Here is a 19,526-nt window from a genome sequence, read left to right on the forward strand (position 1 = left end):
ACTTCGATTCAAGTCTAGGGTCATTTTTGAGGCCATAGTTGGTGGTGTTAATGTACTGGACGACACTCACAGGAAGGCCTTAAATGACAAACAAACAATTGTCAACTCTCAATTACCAGCAGTCAACAGTCTACATCTGCGGTTTTGTGCTACAACATCATTTATCACAAACCAATGTACCATTATAATTCAATAGTCATACAAACAATGGTCTGCTTTGTAAAAGCTTCTAGATGTGCTCATCTAAACAGCTACACAGCATGAGTGTTATTTCCATAAAATCCAGTGGAACACTGTAATTGATGCATTATGGAACTGCAAATGGACTGCATTTTGTAAAGCACTTTTATTTTATTATTCAAAGTGCTTTAAGATTTCCTTTTCACTCACCCATTCACACACCAATGGAAGCCATCATCAGTGTTTTGTTCAAGAAAACGTCAGTACGTGGCAACGAGGAACCCAGGATTGAACCCCTAACTCTGTGATTAGTGGAGAACCTGCTCCACCTGCTGAGCCGCGTTATCTAATTCATAAACATGAGTCATTGAGATAGAAGCAATTTTCAACACATTACATATGTGCTCTGTAATGAGAGCTCTCATTAAAACAATGAAAAAAAGCACTTCTTATGCTGTTTTGATTATATCTCAAACCTGTACACACACATAACACCTGTCTGGTGCAAAGAGTGGAAAGAGGAAAAGCTTTGCAAGGTGACAAAATGTGTCAAGTTGTGTGTAGTCACGTTATTTATAAAAAACACTCTACAAAACTTTTCATCTTTAAAGATGTAACTTGGCAACTATGATAAAAAAAAAAAAAACTGTCAAAAAAAAAAAAAAACAGTCTTTCCAGTTTTGGTTCCACCCTCCACCCTTCATCTTTTTTTATAAACAAGACATATGATTCTGGCTGACTTGTACTGTGGGTACCAGCATTACTGTATCAGAGACTCACAAAAACAACAACAGGTGGTTCTTTCTCCATTAATGTCAAGTGCAATATGTAAAAAGCAGTAATTTCTCAGATGCTGACAGCAAAAGGACGCTGAGGGATTATAAACAAAGTAGGGTTACAGTTACAGTTGTAACTCTTTGGCCAAATAACAAGAAAAATGCATTGTTTGTGTGTGTGCTGTAATTCTTTGACGGAAACTAAACTCAAGACCTTATGTTTGTGTGTGTTTCTCTCTTTTTCTTTGTGTTTGTGTGTGTGTGCCTGTGTTTGAGGGCAGGGCAGGACATAGTCTACAACTCGCTCAATGCTTGGCAACAGACCAGTGCTGCCTGGCTGCGGGTTATTCACTCTACATGTGCACACACACACACACACACATGCACACACACACACACCCACACACACACACAAAACATAAACATATTATAACAAAAAACATTTTAGTAATCATGACAGCCAAGATCACAGACAGACAGCTGAACAACACACATTCAAATATCTATTACTCTGCCTGTCTGTCTATCTTCTTTGCAATTTCAAATTTAAATGTGCTTTATTGAAAAGCACCGGAGCTACACCCAGCAAGGTTATTTAGATGGCGGTTATATTAAGAAAGAATGAAAGAAAATTAAGTTGTCACATTGAAGATAGGCGGGTGACATTTAAACAACACACTCCTTCCTACACACTTAAGTCATATAGCACATAAAACCACAAACTATAATTGTCACAGCTACTAGTTTATAGAAACTATACAATAAATATAAAAGCCACAAAAACTGGCAGAATGGATAGAAAACATTTTTTTTTAAATAAGGGGGAAGATGACAGATGACGGAGGAAAAGCAAGCATGAGCAACACAAACGCAGAAAGGCAAATAAAGAAAGAGATGGAAAGATGGAGACAGACAGAAAAAGAGGTCTGGGATCACTGCACTCCTGTCCCTGTTGCTAGGTTACCATCTGTAGACGAATGGGTTAAAGTATCTCAGGAGCAACAGTGACATAGTTAGCTGGTCTCCGTCAGACAACACACACACATACACACACACACACACACACACACACACACACACACACACCTTGGAGGTGTATGCAGAAATGGAGCAAATATGTTTACCCAAATTTAGATAAAGATTTTGTCATTGATATAAGAAGACGATAACACAAACAGGAACACACACACACATACACATACACACACACACACACACACCACAGACAGAAAGAAAGTCCAAACCTGGAGTGAGTGAGTCCTTATTGCTGTAAACTGAAGAGAAGTCTAGAAACACACGTTGAGAAATAAACATTCATTGCCAGGGACACTTGTAAGTTAAACATATCATAAACCCACTGAAAAACACTGTTAAGTCACCATAAACATGTCATAAATGGGATATTATCACAAGCTTGACTATATTTCTACCAAATAACCTTCCAACAACATTTGTTAAACATTATATCAAAGTTTTCTGGGTTTAATTTTCCAATGCTGGCACTCAGTTTGGAACCAAACTCCTTATACAATTGCAGCCTTTTTCAAAGAATACTTTGAAACCCACAACAGCAGCACAGCAGCATCTCTCCCCCCCAGCAGTTAGTAATCCAGGTGGGCCATCCCACCTACACACACCATGAATCACGTTTTAGACATTTAGCTTATCTCATCATCAACACCCATCTGTTGATGATGAGTGCAAATGATCGGGTTCAATTTGTATATCACCTATATTACTAACAACAAATACTGAGTGGTGCAAAAGTCCTGTAATGTTGATGATGTAGGAGACAAGTGCCAGGAAAGTGAATAATTAAAGACAGAACGAGCAGAGGGGGCATATGATTTTTTAGTAATGTGGGTGGAAGAGTTTGAAACACACCCTTAGCTTTCCTGAGATTTACACAAACATATAGCAAGAGTACATCATTTTGGAGCTTTAACTGCAGGACTGTCTTTATTTATTTTTGAATATGTTAAGTTTAGTTTTGGGAAATTGTGATGACATTTTAATTTTAAAGACTAAAAGAGTGAGCGATTAATCAGGAAAGTAATCTGCAAATTAATCAATAATGAAAATAATCGTTAGTTGCAGCTCTGTTAATTATCATTAACACTGAGACTTTTTTAGTAACACCTCAGGGCCAAACATGGCTAGCCGGGGTGAGTCCAGATTATTTTTTAGACGATTACAGACTACTGTACCAGTGAGGGTTAGGAAAGGATGAAACAACAATATGAATAAAACAACTCAAACTGTGACACAAAATTGTGCATAAATAAACACCACTGCAGCTTTAATGCTGCTACCAGTGCTAGCAAGAATGCTACCATCAAGAGTCATCAAGTCAGAAACTTTTAAATCCTGCTCACAGGAGCTTTAATGATGCCTGGTTACCTGCCACAGTGGCTGGTGGAGGCCACCAATCAAGCAGCCAGAATGAACCATTTCCCATCTGTGCTGCAGGAAAGCAGCTATTGACAGAATTAAGTAAAGGTGATGATACTCTCTGGGACTGACACATATTTACAATGGGTTAGCACCTATTAATGTGTTACAACTATGCATAAATGTCAACAGCCAAAAAGACATCAGTTTAATGAGCTGACACTTTCAAATATCACAATCTTAGCAGTACTGGAGAGTAGCTACCTCTATCTGACAAACAGAGATTAACTATAAAGCAGTAGACTATTGCTTCTGGTCAGCGGTCAACTGCAGGCTGATAACCAAAATGACTAAATAGGTGTTTTGTGAGTGCCTGTATGATTATTTCAAAAATGACTCATATGAGTGTTTTCTGATCTGCCACCCCTCTTTTGAGGGTATAATTAAATTTAGGAATATATAAATACTTGGTTACAGTCAAGCAGAGATCAGCCTGAAGGTTAAACTTAAACCAACAGAGACTGTTTGTTGGACTAAGGACATGAACAGGATGATCACATGATCTCCTGTGTTGGATTCACACTTTTTTGTACACCCAGACGTCCGCCACAACTTCTTCCCTGAGACATTTTGTGGCGGTGTAACAATGTCATCTAACTTCTACCTTTGTAAATCAGAAAGGACAGTAATTGTACAACGGCAACAGGCCACCTGAAACAAATATTGATCATTTGAAGGGTTTGAATAATGACTAATGCTGCCTTTTTTCTGATGAGGACACTCTCCAATTTAGGTCTTGATTTTCTGGATCCTTGCCCTTTATTCAAATTCATCAAATTTGATGGAGCATGATAATATCTTTTCCTCAAACAGGTAATGTGATCATTCACATTTGCTTATTCTGTCAGTCTGAGGAGGAAAGATTTAAATTTAGACACACCTATAGTTTGTGTTCAGTCTTTTTTAGTTTGTGTGCGTCTGTGTATATGTGTGTGTGTAGGCTGAGATGTCAAACGATCTTGACCCACATTGGCTGTCTGATCCGTCCCGATATGTCTCCAAGGTGTCACCGTGGCAACGGGTGTACTATTGCTACAAATGTCAGCAGCAAGGACAGCCAAACCCTGAAGGAGATTGTCTGTCAATGTGTAACTGAAAGTGAGTACAAGCGCACACACACAAACAAACACACTCTTAGTGATCAGTCTTCAGATGTGTGAAAGTAGATCAGAGCAAAAGGAGCTGGCCCTCGCTGACAAGTAAAATTAGACTCTGTCGCACACAAACCTGTGGATTAACACACACACACACACACACACACACACACACACACACACACACACAGATGCATCAGATAGCCCCTGCTGATGGACTGATAAACAGAAACAGTGACAACTCCTGTTTTAAGCTGATTTACTCTCTCTCACGTCTTTCACTTCTCCTGTCAGTATACTGAACAAGACATACACATATCAAGCAGTCTCTTGCATTAGACATACGCACACGTTGTCCTAAGTCACTTCTGGGGACATTACATAGACTTACATTCATTTCCTGGAGACTTACTCTAACAATAACCATAACAGCTGGCCGAAAAATCAGCTTTTTCCCAATTGGGAACACAGCTTTTGTCACCAGTTGGACAAGCCGTCCCCAATTAACTGGTCTTTAGTCTAAAAGTTTTCCCCAAAAGTAGCCTAGGACACACACACATACACACACACATACACACACACACACACACACACACACACCCTCTTTAACACCCTCCACATTAAACTGAGAAGAGGAAGCAGTTCTGGGAGGAAACACACTGGGTGTTACTGTAGAGTGACTGTCAGAAAAACTATCACTGCAAACAAAGACATGACAGAGTCTCAGTTTACATGCATGTTTACTAAAAGCTGACAATCAGCTAACAATTTCACTTTCCTTGTATTTGTAATCTGCCTGTCTGCTGTATTAATGAATGAATTTGTTTTTGTTTGTTTGTTGCATTTTTAATTACAATTATTTAACTCTCTTTGGTTGCACTGCATAATTCTGTATGAATTAATTAAATATGTTTTGATCTGACTTATAACTCCACTTTTTGAATTCTTCTGCAAAGTTTTTCATTTGTACTTTACATTCATTGAGAAAGCTGCTGCAACTGAATCACATTTACATTCATACTGTACAGAAGTAGCTAATGATTCGAGCTTCCTGATCCTGAGCTTCAAATGAGCACAGCAGCAGCACAAAATTCAAAACTCATCTCAGTGTCTCCTCCATTCGTAATAATCACAGTGCGCCTTTCCACCTCAAACATATGATTCATGCTGTATTATGTTGCTGTGTTTCCATGAGCGCAGCCTGTTTAGGATGCAAGTTTGTTGTGTCTGAAAAGCACCAGGGGAACAAGGGAAAAATCAATACACTATAATGCTGCAATATTTTTGGCCCCATCAATAAGCTGACAGTGTATGCGCTACAGTAGCATGGCTTGAAAGACTGCACAATGGTGTACAACATGAACTCTTGAAAATGCTGCAAATACAGTCATTGACAGACTGGATCGGGTCGATGCTTCGCTGACAATAATCTGCAGACTGACTTTGAGAACTCACACAATGCATCGACTGCAGCTGCTAACAGTGAGGGTTTGCATGACAACCACACTACAGTGAGATATTCTGCGCTAATTCTAATTCATCGATTTTGTTGTGTTAAAAATTCAAGCATTCACTGTTTCCTGACACAATGTTAGTGTTTATGAATGTAGAGAAGCCTGAACAGCATTTAGACCATGTGGCACATAAACTGTCCATTAAATGCAATGCTAATGAAACTCCACGCAGATTGCAGATTGGGGCCTAACACCCCACAAATTAAAGAGTGCAAGAAACATCACTCTGTGTGAATAATCGACAACCATTCACTGCAGATTTTACATAATCTTACCACAAAGCTTTGATCAACCTGCATTATATTGAGGAAGTGACATAGATGTCTGATAAAGACATGGTGATAGGTGTCTCATTTAACAAGGAAATGATACTATAAAAGCAGCTCTAGTAGCCTCTGCCTCTTGAACTGCTGGTATTTCTGAAGGCCGCATGGATAAGAACCCTGCAGTTTCTCTACTTTATTCTCCTTCCCTGCTTTCTCTTAATAAACACCTCGGTCGCTTTTTAATCATTGCCGTTTTTCTGGCGCTTTCCAATGTTCTCCCTTCACACCTACGCACTCAGCCCACCCTCCTCCTCCTCCATTCCCCTCTCCACTCCCCCATCCACCAATCCATCCATCCATCTAGCCATCCATCCATCCCATTTGGTGGTACTCTCAGTGGAACACTTAGGCTATTTATAAAAGCATCAAAGCCCACAGCTTCCAACACACAGCCACTAGAGAGAAAGAGGGGGAGACGGTGAGAGAGAGAGAGAGAGAGAGAGAGAGAGAGAGAGAGAGCGGTGGAGGGAGAGATGGGAAGCTAGAGCAAAGGAGGAAGGAGGAGAGAGGGGACACTGAGAGGCACGGGGAGGGGGGGGGGGGGGATTAGGGAAGAAGAAGATGAAGAGGGAAAAAGACAAAAAAAGGAGTGAGGTGAAGGGGAGAGAGCAGTAGGTCAAAAGAAATCAGGAAGGAGGAGGAGGAAAAACAAAAGACTGGAAGAGAGAGTAAGATGTTTTCATCCATTTCCCTTTGCTTCAGTATCTCAATGATACACCGCAACATCAGCTGTGTGTGTGTGTGTGTGCGTGCATTTTTCTGCGTTTAATGCGTTTGTGCTTGAATACCCATTTTGTTTTTGGGCACACATTTGTGTGATCTGTGTGTGTGTTCATGCATGCATATGTGTGTGTGTGTGTGTGTGCATGTTTGTGTGTGTAGGAAGCAGGTTTTGGATCCAGAGACCTCCCACCCACACAGGTTGGAGTTGCAGAAGCACCTGAGCTGCGTTCGGCACTGCCAACAGACACCAATGTTCGCTAACTCATTTGAACCCAGATAGGCTCATGAAAAAGCAGAAAACGTATTATGTGAATCCAGAGGAACCGCGGGCGCCATGCCCAACGACAGCTCAATGGTTGCTGGTGAAAGCAAGAGACACCAGATTAAACTCGAACACAAATGACTCCTTTAGTCAAAGGGAGGCTTGAATAGACCCCTTGAATACATACATTTTTCCTTTTGACGAGGGCTAATAGCTGCAGCAAACAAGACTTTTTTGGGGCTTGTTTTAGGTGAAATCTACACTGCGTGCCTAGACCGTTTTATCTCTCTCTCTCAGCTCTTTTCTATACCCCTTCTTCCCTGTCCATTATCTCCTCTGCCTGGAGGCAAAATCTCACCCACCACCTCTCTGCTCGAGTGTCATTCCAGCATACCTTTTTCACTCATTTTCAACCATCCGCCTTGTTTAATTTATTCTATTTTTTAGAATATACTGTATGTAATTGTCCTTTGGCTGCAGGAACCAACCACTCTAGTTTTGTGCAGTCCTCTTGATCCAGAGTGTGATCTTAAATCATACAAAACAGCTGTGAATGTACCACGATTTGCAACAGCATGATACAGTATGCACAACAAGACCTCATATACACTGTAAGGGGATTATTTTTAGGATGTGATGCTGTATAAAATGGTAGAATGAATAAATTACAGAGAACTTAGCATGCATCTCTATTTTTGACCCAATTTATCCTTCCTCAATCTTCATCAGTTCCTCTTTTTTTCAAATTTAACCCCCTCTCTCCTCCTTGTATTCTCTATACTGCATGTTTTGTACTGCATATGTTTCATATTACATTACAATCTTGCTCTCGAAGGACATGTTACACGTCAATTCTTCTGTTTTCCCTGCACTTGCTACTGTATGAGCCACTTTCTTTAGGACTTTCAAGGAAATCACATGTAATCCTCCTCTCCTTCCTACGCCCTTCCCACTCACTTTCTCCCCCCTTTTGTCTCTCCCTCTTCCATCTATGGATTCCACCCCCACTTTTTCTTTCCATTTTCCTTTGCCTCCTCCCCTTTCTCATCTCTCATCTCATCTCTCTTTTCCTTCTTTTCATGCATCTCTTTCTTCCTTTCTTTGCCTCCTTAGCTCCCTATTTACCATGCCACCCAGTCCCCCCCCCCCACCTCCATCCCTCTCAAGCTCTCTAAAGGGATAATTTGTCCATTAAGGCTGTGGGGAGACAGTGGAGGACACTTGACCGCCAGTGACACACTGAAACCCAACTCATTATTAACACACCCATTTAGAAATGCACGCATAAACACACACACAAAACCAATCACATGGAAGCATTACAGTACACACAGTTCTGGTAAGCAGCACAAACAGCCATTAAGGAAATAAGCGCTCACTGGTTCATTAAATGGAAAATGCGGCATGTGCACATGCACACAAATTATGGGTGGGCCACAGGCACCAGGCACCCCAGTCTGAGTGCTGTGCCTGCCCAACCAAAACTGACATTTTTACTACAGACTATATGCTTTTCAATGTGTCTATAGTGATAAGTCTAAGGGACCTGTCTTTACTGAGAGAGTGACGTATTTGTGCCCTCTAGGGAGTTGCCACTGTAGCAGCTTGATTGGGTCTCTGTGCACAGTGAGTCAGGCCAATGTTTCTCATCAACCAGTGGTATCGGTGGATGTTGAACTGGACTGACTGGGCCAGTGCCACAGAACCACAGTATCAGCAGGCAGCTGGAGGAGGGAATGAATCAGCTGGTCTGTAAGCTAGTCTTAAGGCCCCTTTAAGCTGTGATATTTTTGGTTGTCTGAGACGAAAGTTGACAATTGAGAGAGAAACCTGGTAAAATCTATGGTCAGTCCAAAACTGTGATCCTTGATCACACTGAGACACGTCAACTGACAGACGATTTGGAGCTTTGGTGATCAGAGAGAGCCAGACATCGCCGGAAATTCAGGACCAAATTCTCTACAACCTGTCTTCAAGCCAATCATTCGTACTCTGATTTCGAATAAAATGACAGAGAATACACAGGCTGGCATGACATTTTGTAAGTATCATTTTTGAATAAAGTTTAGGGGAAAAACGTTCATTTTCCTTAATAGATTCATGACAAACACAAAATAAAACAAGGGAGGCAACACAAAAAAGAGTCTATGTGACTTTGCTGCATTTTCAAAGCATAAGAGTGGTGCAGATAGATGACAGGAGCTACTGACACGCCTCTGCCTTCATTTTTTTCTATTTACATTGTAGCCCTATAATTCACCATGCATTAATCGCACAATCTGACATCCCTCAAATTAATATCATATCACTGTTGTCACACATTCTGAAGATTCCTTTAGCATAGTGTACACCTCTAATCCAGTCAGTTTTAAAATACTAACTGGATACACAAACTGTGAAGCACAACGATTGTTTTCCAATTGGAACATATGAAGTATAAACGAGAGCCAAGCAATCGAGAAAATGTCAAGGTCTGTCAAATGGAAAACGATGAGCCTTGGATTTTATGAACGTGAATGTTTTTTACACAGAGAAAGGGGACTAAAATGCAGATGCAGAGAGCTGGACTGCGTCAGGGTGTGTGTGTCAGGGTCAGTCCTATCCTGACACACACATACAGTATAGCTAGTTATGACTGAAACTTTACACATTGCAGTTAAATTTGTGGAATTTCACTAAACTGCAGGTACGGAGGGCCGGGGTGTTGGCTTGTTGTGTTTTTAGTGCAGTGTGCTTCTTTGTTATATGGTATGAATAGTTAGCCTTATAATCATATCAGCAACAGTGGTTAAGTGAATGTGGACATAGTGCAAGTGCAGCAGCTCCTTGCAAAATTTAAATGTACTAATTGATCACCAACAATGTCGTTCTGGCCTTCTCATCCAATTAATTTCCTCTGGTAACAGGTGTGTCCCTAGACTCTTTCTAGTGCATGGAAAACTGGACAGCAGAATCCCACTGATGCATTACAGTTCACTGTTTACTACAACAACACGGAGGCAGAGAGGCGCTCCAACCAGCAATACGACACACAGTTACACGATATACAAAACCCAGACAGCACTGCACTGTATTTGCAGTATCAGACTGTGCAAATCACCATTCAAAGTGATGGAGTTTTCTTCCCTTTTATTCATGTACTGTATTCATTCACTTTTCCCACCACTGAAAAAACTCAGATGAAAATATACAGTAGATGTAGAGTGTATGGAAAGGTGAGCGTATGAACAGGTTTCATTCTTAGATCATGTTTTTCTAAATCAACAAAAAACAAAATCTCTATTTTTAATATTAAAAACTACTCCTCTGCTTCAAAGGTGGCCATTTAAAGCCTGTAGTTGTGTCCATGTTCATGAAGAAAAATGGCTTTGGTCAGCTTGAATTCATGTCAGACAATAGATGTAATACATACTGAGCCAAGAGCTGGACAGCCAAGTAGTGGACTATACTGCTGGAGTGGTTTGTGACTCTAAACAGCAGATATTTGATGCTGCATTATGGAAGCTGAAAATAGAAGACACTGACCATAAACTGCAACATCTCTGGTTTGAGTCCCTTGTAAGATCACTCTCTCTCTCTCTCTCTCTCTCTCTCTCTCGCTCTCTCTCTCTCTCATTTCCTGTAGTTTCTCTACTACTGTCTGTAATAAAGGCTTATACTGTAGATGTCCAAAACATACATTAAAAATACTGCTGAAATCAAACAATTATGACAAAAGGTAAAGCAACTAAAAACACACACAATCTCAGGCAAGAAATACAAATTATGTGCTTCACATCAGCTGGCTGTCGGTAGATCTAAAAAACATCAAATCATGTTTGAAACATTAACACAAATGTCTACACCACTTCCTTCTTACCACAAGCATAAGCAAAACATACCACAAGCTGTTGCTGCTTTATGAAACCTGTTACAGGCTGCTGTTGGGGGTGCTGCTCCAGCCCCCCACCTTCCCCTTTGCTGACTATAGCTTGATTTATAGGTCGCTCAGAACAGGTTTCTATGACTTGTTGTCTGACCATGTTGGAAATCAAACTTGTTTATAGTTGTTCCAAACAGCTTCACTCAAAGGTAGAGTGAAAAGCTGTGTGGGTGTGGGTGTGAATGTAGGAAAGTTACAGAAATGGGGGGGTGTTAATGGGCTTTTACTGTGTCCAACAAGCATGTCTGAAGGAGTATACAGTCACCTTAATTTAAATGCAGAGAGCAGGACCTGGATCATCAAATATTGCATAGCCATGCATACATTTTACTTCATGACAAGAGTCAAGAGTGTTCCAGACTGAAAGGTAGACTGCAAGGTACACTGAACTGTTTCCCTCCATCTTGTTTCTAAAAAAGGGTGATGAAATTAACTTCCTTTTTCACTCATGACAAGGTTGAATGAAGACCAAGAGGAACAAATGGCACATTGTCAAATGCTGCCAATAAAATTGAGCTTTGCTGAAACCGTAAACATTTTCTTTGCAGCTCATCTACAATTTTTGGGGCGAAGAGTGGAAATAAACTACTGTAAGAGAGGAGTGAAATTAGAGAGAGAGAGAGAAAAAACTTGAAGACGAGTTCATTTCTGAGTGATCAGTGGAAGGTAGACAAGATCTGATTCAGGTTGCGAATGTACAATCGTTCCATAGACACTGTGGAAATGAGTAATGGTCTCAGAATACTGTGATAAACTTACAAGACGCAGGAGCTGTAGTAAATACAACTTACATTTAAACATGCAGACCATACACTCTATTTAATACTATCTCTCTTATACAGTGTGGGTGATTAAAATGTAAAATAAAAAAATAAAAACGTCTTCTCTTTCTCAGACAAACTGCACCACAGATCCATCTATTCATGCGCTACAGTACATCATGCTGTATAAACACAAACAGCCTCCCTTTAGTTCTGTGAGAACTATGTGACTGTCAAACAGACACAACCAAGAGGTAAAGCACACCCAAACACTGATCTCACTTTACTCCGCGTGTGTGTGTGTGTGTGTGTGTGTGACCTTGCAGAGGAATTCCCTTTCTCCCTGAGCTCTAGGGAAGTGATACCCTGCTCCAGACAGACAGATTGGTCAGAGAGCAAGTCAGGACAAACACACAAACATACCTGATGGAAGAAGTAGGTGCAAACTGTTGCTAAGTGCTGGCGATTACTAACTCACATACACACACACGCTGAAAACACACATATTCAAGTTATTTTGGAATGCTGGAGTGAGATCTGAAATTTCAGATGTGAAATACTCTTGTTCCCTTTCCCTCTTCCTCCTCTATCCATCCATTCTCCCATCTATCCACCAATGTCCATCCCCAGGTGCCCCTAGACCTACAACAGCACTGCCACCGAGGTTCCCTACAGTGCAGCGGATGCTTGCCCTAAAGGACACTATTGACCTATCACATATTCATATAGGCTAATTACCAGCAAACCCACTGCTGTGTTGAACAGCACCTCTTCCATCTTACAGCATATAGACAGCTGCGTCTGAATTTTTCACTGTTGCTAGGAGACGTGAAAATCCTTGACAACATCCAGTTGGCTGTTAGTACAAGTAGAAAAAAACACAAGTAAATTGATAAAAACACAAAAGTCCAAAAGCACCTCATCATTATTGTCAGATAACTATGTTTCTCTGATAGTTGATGCCGTCCTAACAGCTACGAACCGGATGCTGACGTGAGTGAAGTGAATCTGTTTCCACTGTGAATTATGGAGATGATGGACAGGAAGAGAGCGATAGGGAGGGAGGGGAACGAGGGCAAAGAAAAGCAAAGTAGCAAACTGGCTCTGAATTGTTTCCATGACTAACTTTGCATTTGTTTAAAATGATAATGTCAATGTCACACAGCACAGACTGATGGGAAAACTCTTGAATAGTTAAATTTTTCTATAGGGTTATCTTACGACAGTTCTATTTCTGAGTCACTATGATATTCAAATGGCAGAAAAAAAACTGCAGCACACATAAGTTTCATCAATCTTTTCTGCGTAGATGAAACCAGCAACAGCCACAAAATCAGATGTCTCGCTCCACTTCATCATTAAAGGAAGTGAACACTGCATCGCTGTTGATGAGCTGATCCTAAATGAACAAGCCCTAACCTCTAATTTTATCCTCCATCAGGGGTGCAAGCGGTTGACTTTTAAGCTCAGGGACGGGACATTTCCTGCTAACATATCTCAAAGCTCTTAAGTACACAACAGGGTTTTTATTTTACTGAAGACATTTTGACATGCAACAGTATAAAACACAAGTGGAAATAATAAAATTAATTAGCTGCTTTAGATTCAAAGTCCTGATTTTGTGCATGCTGGCTCACTGTCACATTGTCAAGGCTTACTGGGACACTTGAATACAACCAAGCCATCATAAATGTCATCAGTAACACCTGTAAGTTTTCCTACTATGACATGTCACTATTTCTGCTGTGATCTTATTATATATTTGACTTGTTTTTTTAAAGAAATACATTTGATGATAGAGCTGGGACTGTTTAAAGCTCAGTCACCTAACAGAGTAATAAATAGGATATCTATTTACTTCCTGAGCCTTGGTTAGCTTCCTATAGTACTATCCATAACTAAATCTACACCTACAGTATGCTCCACTCTGTGAATCAAGCAGTCCTGCCTCCACTTCCAGACTTGCCTTGGGCGCACTATATATTGATTCCCATGGAGACTTTTCATACTAATTTTTAATAAAGCTGAAACATAATATCGGGTTACTCTATATGAAAATATATATGGTTACTTTATATGAAAAGCTAAATTCACCGCTGTAAGGAACAGAATATTTCTATGGCATTTAACAACCACATGTCCCTCCGTACAGTATATTGTAATATGTCAAAAATCCTGCTGTCTGTTCTTTCTTCACATCAGTATTTATTTTGTCCCATACTGGAGTAAGAGCTTCACAATATCGTTCTTTGTTCCCATCTAAATCCCCAGTTTCAAGGATCTTTTAAAATCGCTACACTTTGAAATAATTGCACACCAGGGAGGTTGACTGGCTTGTCATGCTGGTGACGTCTGGAGTCAAGATTTGAGGCTTGGTATTGGTGTTAAATTAAAACTCACTAAAAATAATAACACTAAATAAACAATGACATGCCCTCATTTTTATTAACTCCAGTAATTGTCAAAATAAGTGAAGTTCATTGCATGTTTATGTGCAATATTGTTTTTGAATTCGCCACCTTGTGAATCAGAAATAAGAACATGGGACCTAAGGTTCACTCACATTCATACATAGAAATAGATAGATCATACATAGAAAAAAAAAACGTAAAAAACGATTAAATGATTTACTAGAGAAGAAGAAAGTGGAGAAAGTAGTGGAATAAAAGAAAGAGACAAAGGTAGATGTAGGGAATAGTGGAGAGTAAAGAGAAAGAAATCAGAAGAGAAGGGAGAGAGATAAATTATGGAGATAAAGAGAGGAGAAAATAAACCATTATTAAGAAAAGATCGGTCTTGTCTGAACCTCAGAGACAGAGATTGAAAGTGGGCAATGGGAGAACCGAAGAGAGACACAGAGATACTGTAAACAGAGAGAAAAGACAGAGAAACAGAAAAGGATGAGAGAAACTAGGGACGTCAAAGTTGATATTCAATCATTAAGCAACTATCTATTGGCTAGATAGTAAGATGGCAGAAAGTGGACTCTGCTGCAAGAGACCACCATTTGCTTCCTGTTTCCAACCGCAAGTTGGTACATTTTTTTAAAAACAATATCGTGGTGTTTACTGTTGCCATGGCAACATAGGTTGCGTAATCTTAAGGAAGTCTAAACTACCTTTCAAGCAATCATTTTAACCCAAGTCATGATCTGTTCCTAACCCTAACCACATGGGTTTTGTGCCTAAACCTAACTAGACCTTAACCATACCGTTATCACACCATAAAATATCATTATTTTCTAACAGTGATTTGTAACAGTCCTATGGGTCATTCTGGAGTGCAGGTACAGTCGACCTATGTGGTCTGGTCCCAATCCTATAGAGGGTGATGAAAACCCTCATATATGTCATTTTGGAAGTCATTGGAAATATATCTATTTATTCTATTTCTGTATGAGAATGTGTTGGTATGGGTGTGTGTGTGTGTGTGTGTGTTTGCGTTTAATCCACCTACCTTGACACTGGAATCCCTGCTTGCCAAAACCCCTGTGGAGAGAACATACACAGAAAACAGGTTGAACATTGTACAGGCACAGGCGTGCACATGAACACATGGTTCACACACAACAACAAAAAAAAAAAACTTGAAAAAGGAATTCTGAAAAGCTCTCTCTTTGCCTCAAGACATTTGCGTAAAGCAAATGTCAAATACTGTCTGCCATTTTTGTCCTGCAGTGCTAAAGCTTTCCATTCAAAAGAGCAGAAAATAAAATCATACACACACCACTGATGTATGCAGGCAGTGAGGACATTTGATTATTGTATGAACAGTACACTGAGGTCATCTAAGGTCCACTCACAACACACACACATACTGTTCTGTTAGGCAGGATTGTAGCTGCCCCAGGGCAAGATGGTAAACCACACCTAGTCAGTGGTATGGAGAATGCTGGGATGCCTGCAGGTGTGCGCACGCACACACACGCACGAACACACATTCAGCCCTGCTCATTTTCATATTGTGGCTACAAATAGATTATCTCTCGGGGTGTGAAATCACTTAGTGCTCTCATTGTTCTTTTTCATTATGCTTATTGACCCAGATAGATAGATAGATAGATAGATGGATAGATTTTATTGTTTAAACAGGTCAAGCTGATACACAGGGTGCACAGTGTTCCTCAATTCAGAGGTATTTACAACCTGTGAGACAATTCCATGAACACGCACATAAGCTGCACACTCACATACACACAAGCACACTCTCACACGCACATTCTTCTAGGTCAAATCATTTATCCATTCACAAATTAAAAAGCCTGTCGCAGGACTTAAATAATGGTCGTTTTGGGAATAGTGCACAGCAAAGATAATAAGAAACGGGACAAATTAGGCCAACCTAGAGCCGGAAATTCATTTAATAACCCGAGCGCTGTATCACTGTCTAGTAAACCCCGGTGGGCTGGTGACATGTCTGCACAGGTGACTGAGAGGAGAAAATTAAGAGAGAATGAGAAGGAGGTAGAAGAATGAAGTTGTGTCAACAGCTGTATCAGTGTTTGAGCCTCTCTCAGTTCCTTTGCCTACTTGATGCCATCAAACAATGATCTAAAGCCATTCCTTTTTAGTGGTGCAGCCCACATATCTTTCCGTCTTCCCTTCTGCCCTTCCTTACACATGTAGCATCAACAAGTCCATGAATAAGACTCAAATCGATGTTTATTTTAGGAAAACTGTGCAACCAGTGCACCCCTCCCACTTTCTTTATTCCTGCTGTAACTTAATGATGCAGTACTATTAAAAACAAACACTATAGTCTACAGCCATTTTGTCTTTTTCATGTTTATCTCTCCTTCTCTCTACCCTTTAATTTGAGCTGTTGTCATTAAATCATGATCTAAACAGAGCTAACTGTTAAACTGAAACTTGTCCTGTTATTTTCTTGAAAGCCTACTCCATTTATTTTCCCATGAGTAAACTAACAAAGGCTATTTTTAAACCATTATATTGCGCACCAAATAATGCCATTTTCCATTTCTTCACCATATTATATAATAGCACCAATTAATGTATTAAACCAACTGAAATAAATGCATTTCAAAAACTGCTCTCCATGTGAACCCCTCCATCCATCCCTCTGTCCGCTCCTCACCAGATGAAGTCGGTGCAGTGGCTGCAGAAGGTGGGCTGCTTGAAGAAGCGCGCGATGAATTTGTGGTCCTTCACCTCGTGCACGTTCTTCTGGCGGAGGGCTCCCTGTCGCGCGAAGCCTCGCATGGGCTGGCGGGGTCCGTCCTCCCCGTCGCTGTTGGCCGCCGCCGAGTCTGCCATTCTCCTACTATCTGTGCAACTATCTTTATTTTTACTTTAACTTACCAACGGAAGTTGGTGGCAAAAAGAAAAAACGTTTCTGGAGTTAAAAAAAAAGTCGCTTCTTGTGCGTTGTTGCGAGCGGAGGAGTTTGAAACCGATCAGCTGATTTAGTTTTATTTAGTTTGTTTAGGTTTTTGCTATCGTGTCCTTCGGCTGACTTGACGAGCTGTCGCTGCGCTGCTCTCCGCTGCTTCCTCCTTTTCTTCTGAGCGCTCAGAGAGCCTCTGACTGTCAGAGAGAGAGAGAGAGGAGAGGTACAGACAGAGAGAGAGAGAGAGAGAGAGAGAGAGCGAGAGAGAGAGAGAGAGAGAGAGAGAGAGAGAGAGAGACAGAGGGAGAGCAGAGATACAGAGAGATACAGAGAGAGAGAGAGAGAGAGAGAGAGAGAGAGAGAAAGGAGATACAGAGGGAGGGGGAGAGAGAGAGCAAGAGGAGAGAGAGAAAGAGAGGGGGGAGAGAGAGGAGAGAGACAGAGAGAGGGGGAGAGAGAGGGAGGGGAGAGAGGGGGAGAGAGACAGAGGAGAGAGACAGAGAGAGGGGGAGGAGGGGGGAGAGAGAGAGAGGGGAGAGAGAGAGTGATAGAGAGGGGGAGAGAGAGGGAGGGGAAAGAGAGGGGGAAAGAGACAGAGAGAGGGGGAGGAGGGGAGAGTGAGAGAGGGGTGGGGGAGAGGGAGAGGAGAGAGAGAGTGAGAGGGGAGGGAGGGAGAGGAGAGAGACAGAGGAGAGAGACAGAGAGAGGGGGAGGAGGGGAGAGAGAGAGAGAGGGGAGAGAGAGTGAGAGGGGAGGGGAGAGAGAGTGGAGAGAGACAGAGGAGTGAGACGGAGAGAAGAGAGAGAGGGGGGAGAGGGAGACAGAGAGAGAGGTGGGGGGAGGGAGAGAGAGAGGGAAGAGCAGTAGGGAGAGAGCAGGTGGGGGGGCTTTAACTCCTTAACTTTTCCTTGACAAGGTGAGAGCCTAAACTGTAACTGTTTGAAAAGTTCATCAAATGTGGTTAAGAATAAATTTAAAAATAAATTTGAAATACCAAGCATTCCCAAAGTTGAATGTGTGCCTGACTATTTAATATTTAAAGGGCGGGTGCATTTTTTTGTTTGTTTGTTTGTTGGGTTTTTTTTGAGGTTTTTATATCACTCTGTAGCTTCACATTAGTGTTCCATATATGGAACACTAAAATCTGAAAAATTCAAATTTTAGTACGTATGTTTCAAAGTACGTATGTTCTAGCGCCAAAAATGCCTTCTAAAAACTTTATCCCATGTGACCTGACGTAGGTTTCTGCATGATGACATTGCTACATATGCTAACAGACACACAGACAGAGCAGTCAAAGTTTAAAAACTTGCTCCGGATCAGAGAAGAATCCGGTGTGGCTCGCAGGTGTTATTCATCCTGAAGCTCCAGCTCTGCTCCCGGCTCACTCCTCCAGAGCTCCGGGCACTCAGCAGCCGTTTGTCCCTCCACTCCGTCCAGCGCATTTATAAACATCTCACACACTCAGACTCAGCACTGTGACATCACTGGTAGTATATCTGGATAATTCTTCGTGCTCTAACTTACAGCGAGCAAGTATGTTAAGAAGACACTCTCAGCGAACTGTGTGTGTGTGTGACTCAGTCCTGGCACCAGAGGAAAGTAACTTGCCAGGCATTTGATTTTTATGGGCGGTATACGGTCAGTTTAACTAGTGACCGTGACCATCAGTGTGGATACTGCAATGAGATTCAATGTTTGATCTCACACAAGCTTTTTAAAAAGATTTCAGAAAAATAAATGAAGAAATGTGAATGCTTCTTCAAATACCAGACAAATATATACCGTGTTGAACATACAATAATTTAAGACTTTTAGGAGGACACCTACATGTTCTGTTTGTGTTTTCAACAGTGGCCGTCACCATGACAACCACGACACATTCCCCTGAAAGTCACATGGTCACTGGTTAAACCAAAATACCGGCCCGCATGCTAACCTAGCCAACCAAGCTAGCCGCTTTAACTTCCTGCTTTAACTTCCCGCTCCAGCGTAACACACTGAAAAAAACTCTGAATGACAGTTACTGCCGTGAACTGAAGTTCAGGAGTTTCTTCTCTACTCCCTGTGAATTTTATTTTATTTTATTCCTGCGCCTCGTGGACCCTTTCACGTTGTTGGGGCCGGGGCTTGAGCCTCGGCATTGATGCTGATTTCTCCTGGGAGTGCCA

At 41.2% G+C, this 19,526-nt stretch overlaps 1 protein-coding gene across 2 annotated transcripts in view; it reads right to left on the minus strand.

Annotated features, from left to right (window-relative positions):
* The window catches only part of LOC121883936 (protein kinase C beta type), a 99,410-nt gene extending 81,848 nt beyond the window's left edge, over window positions 1-17,562 (minus strand). Inside the window, exons 1-2 of one of the 2 annotated variants that reach the window (XM_042392381.1) lie at window positions 17,104-17,562; window positions 15,466-15,497 (exon numbers count right to left, since the gene is read on the minus strand). In XM_042392381.1, coding sequence (XP_042248315.1) covers window positions 15,466-15,497; window positions 17,104-17,282 — 211 coding nt within the window. In that variant the 5' untranslated portion in view covers window positions 17,283-17,562. The remainder of the gene's footprint in view (window positions 1-15,465; window positions 15,498-17,103) is intronic. The other variant, XM_042392380.1, reaches the window with a different exon arrangement.
* Window positions 17,563-19,526: the final 1,964 nt, after the last annotated feature.

The sequence above is a fragment of the Thunnus maccoyii genome, chromosome 18 (assembly GCF_910596095.1).
Source record: "Thunnus maccoyii chromosome 18, fThuMac1.1, whole genome shotgun sequence".
Taxonomy (NCBI): Eukaryota; Metazoa; Chordata; class Actinopteri; order Scombriformes; family Scombridae; genus Thunnus; species Thunnus maccoyii.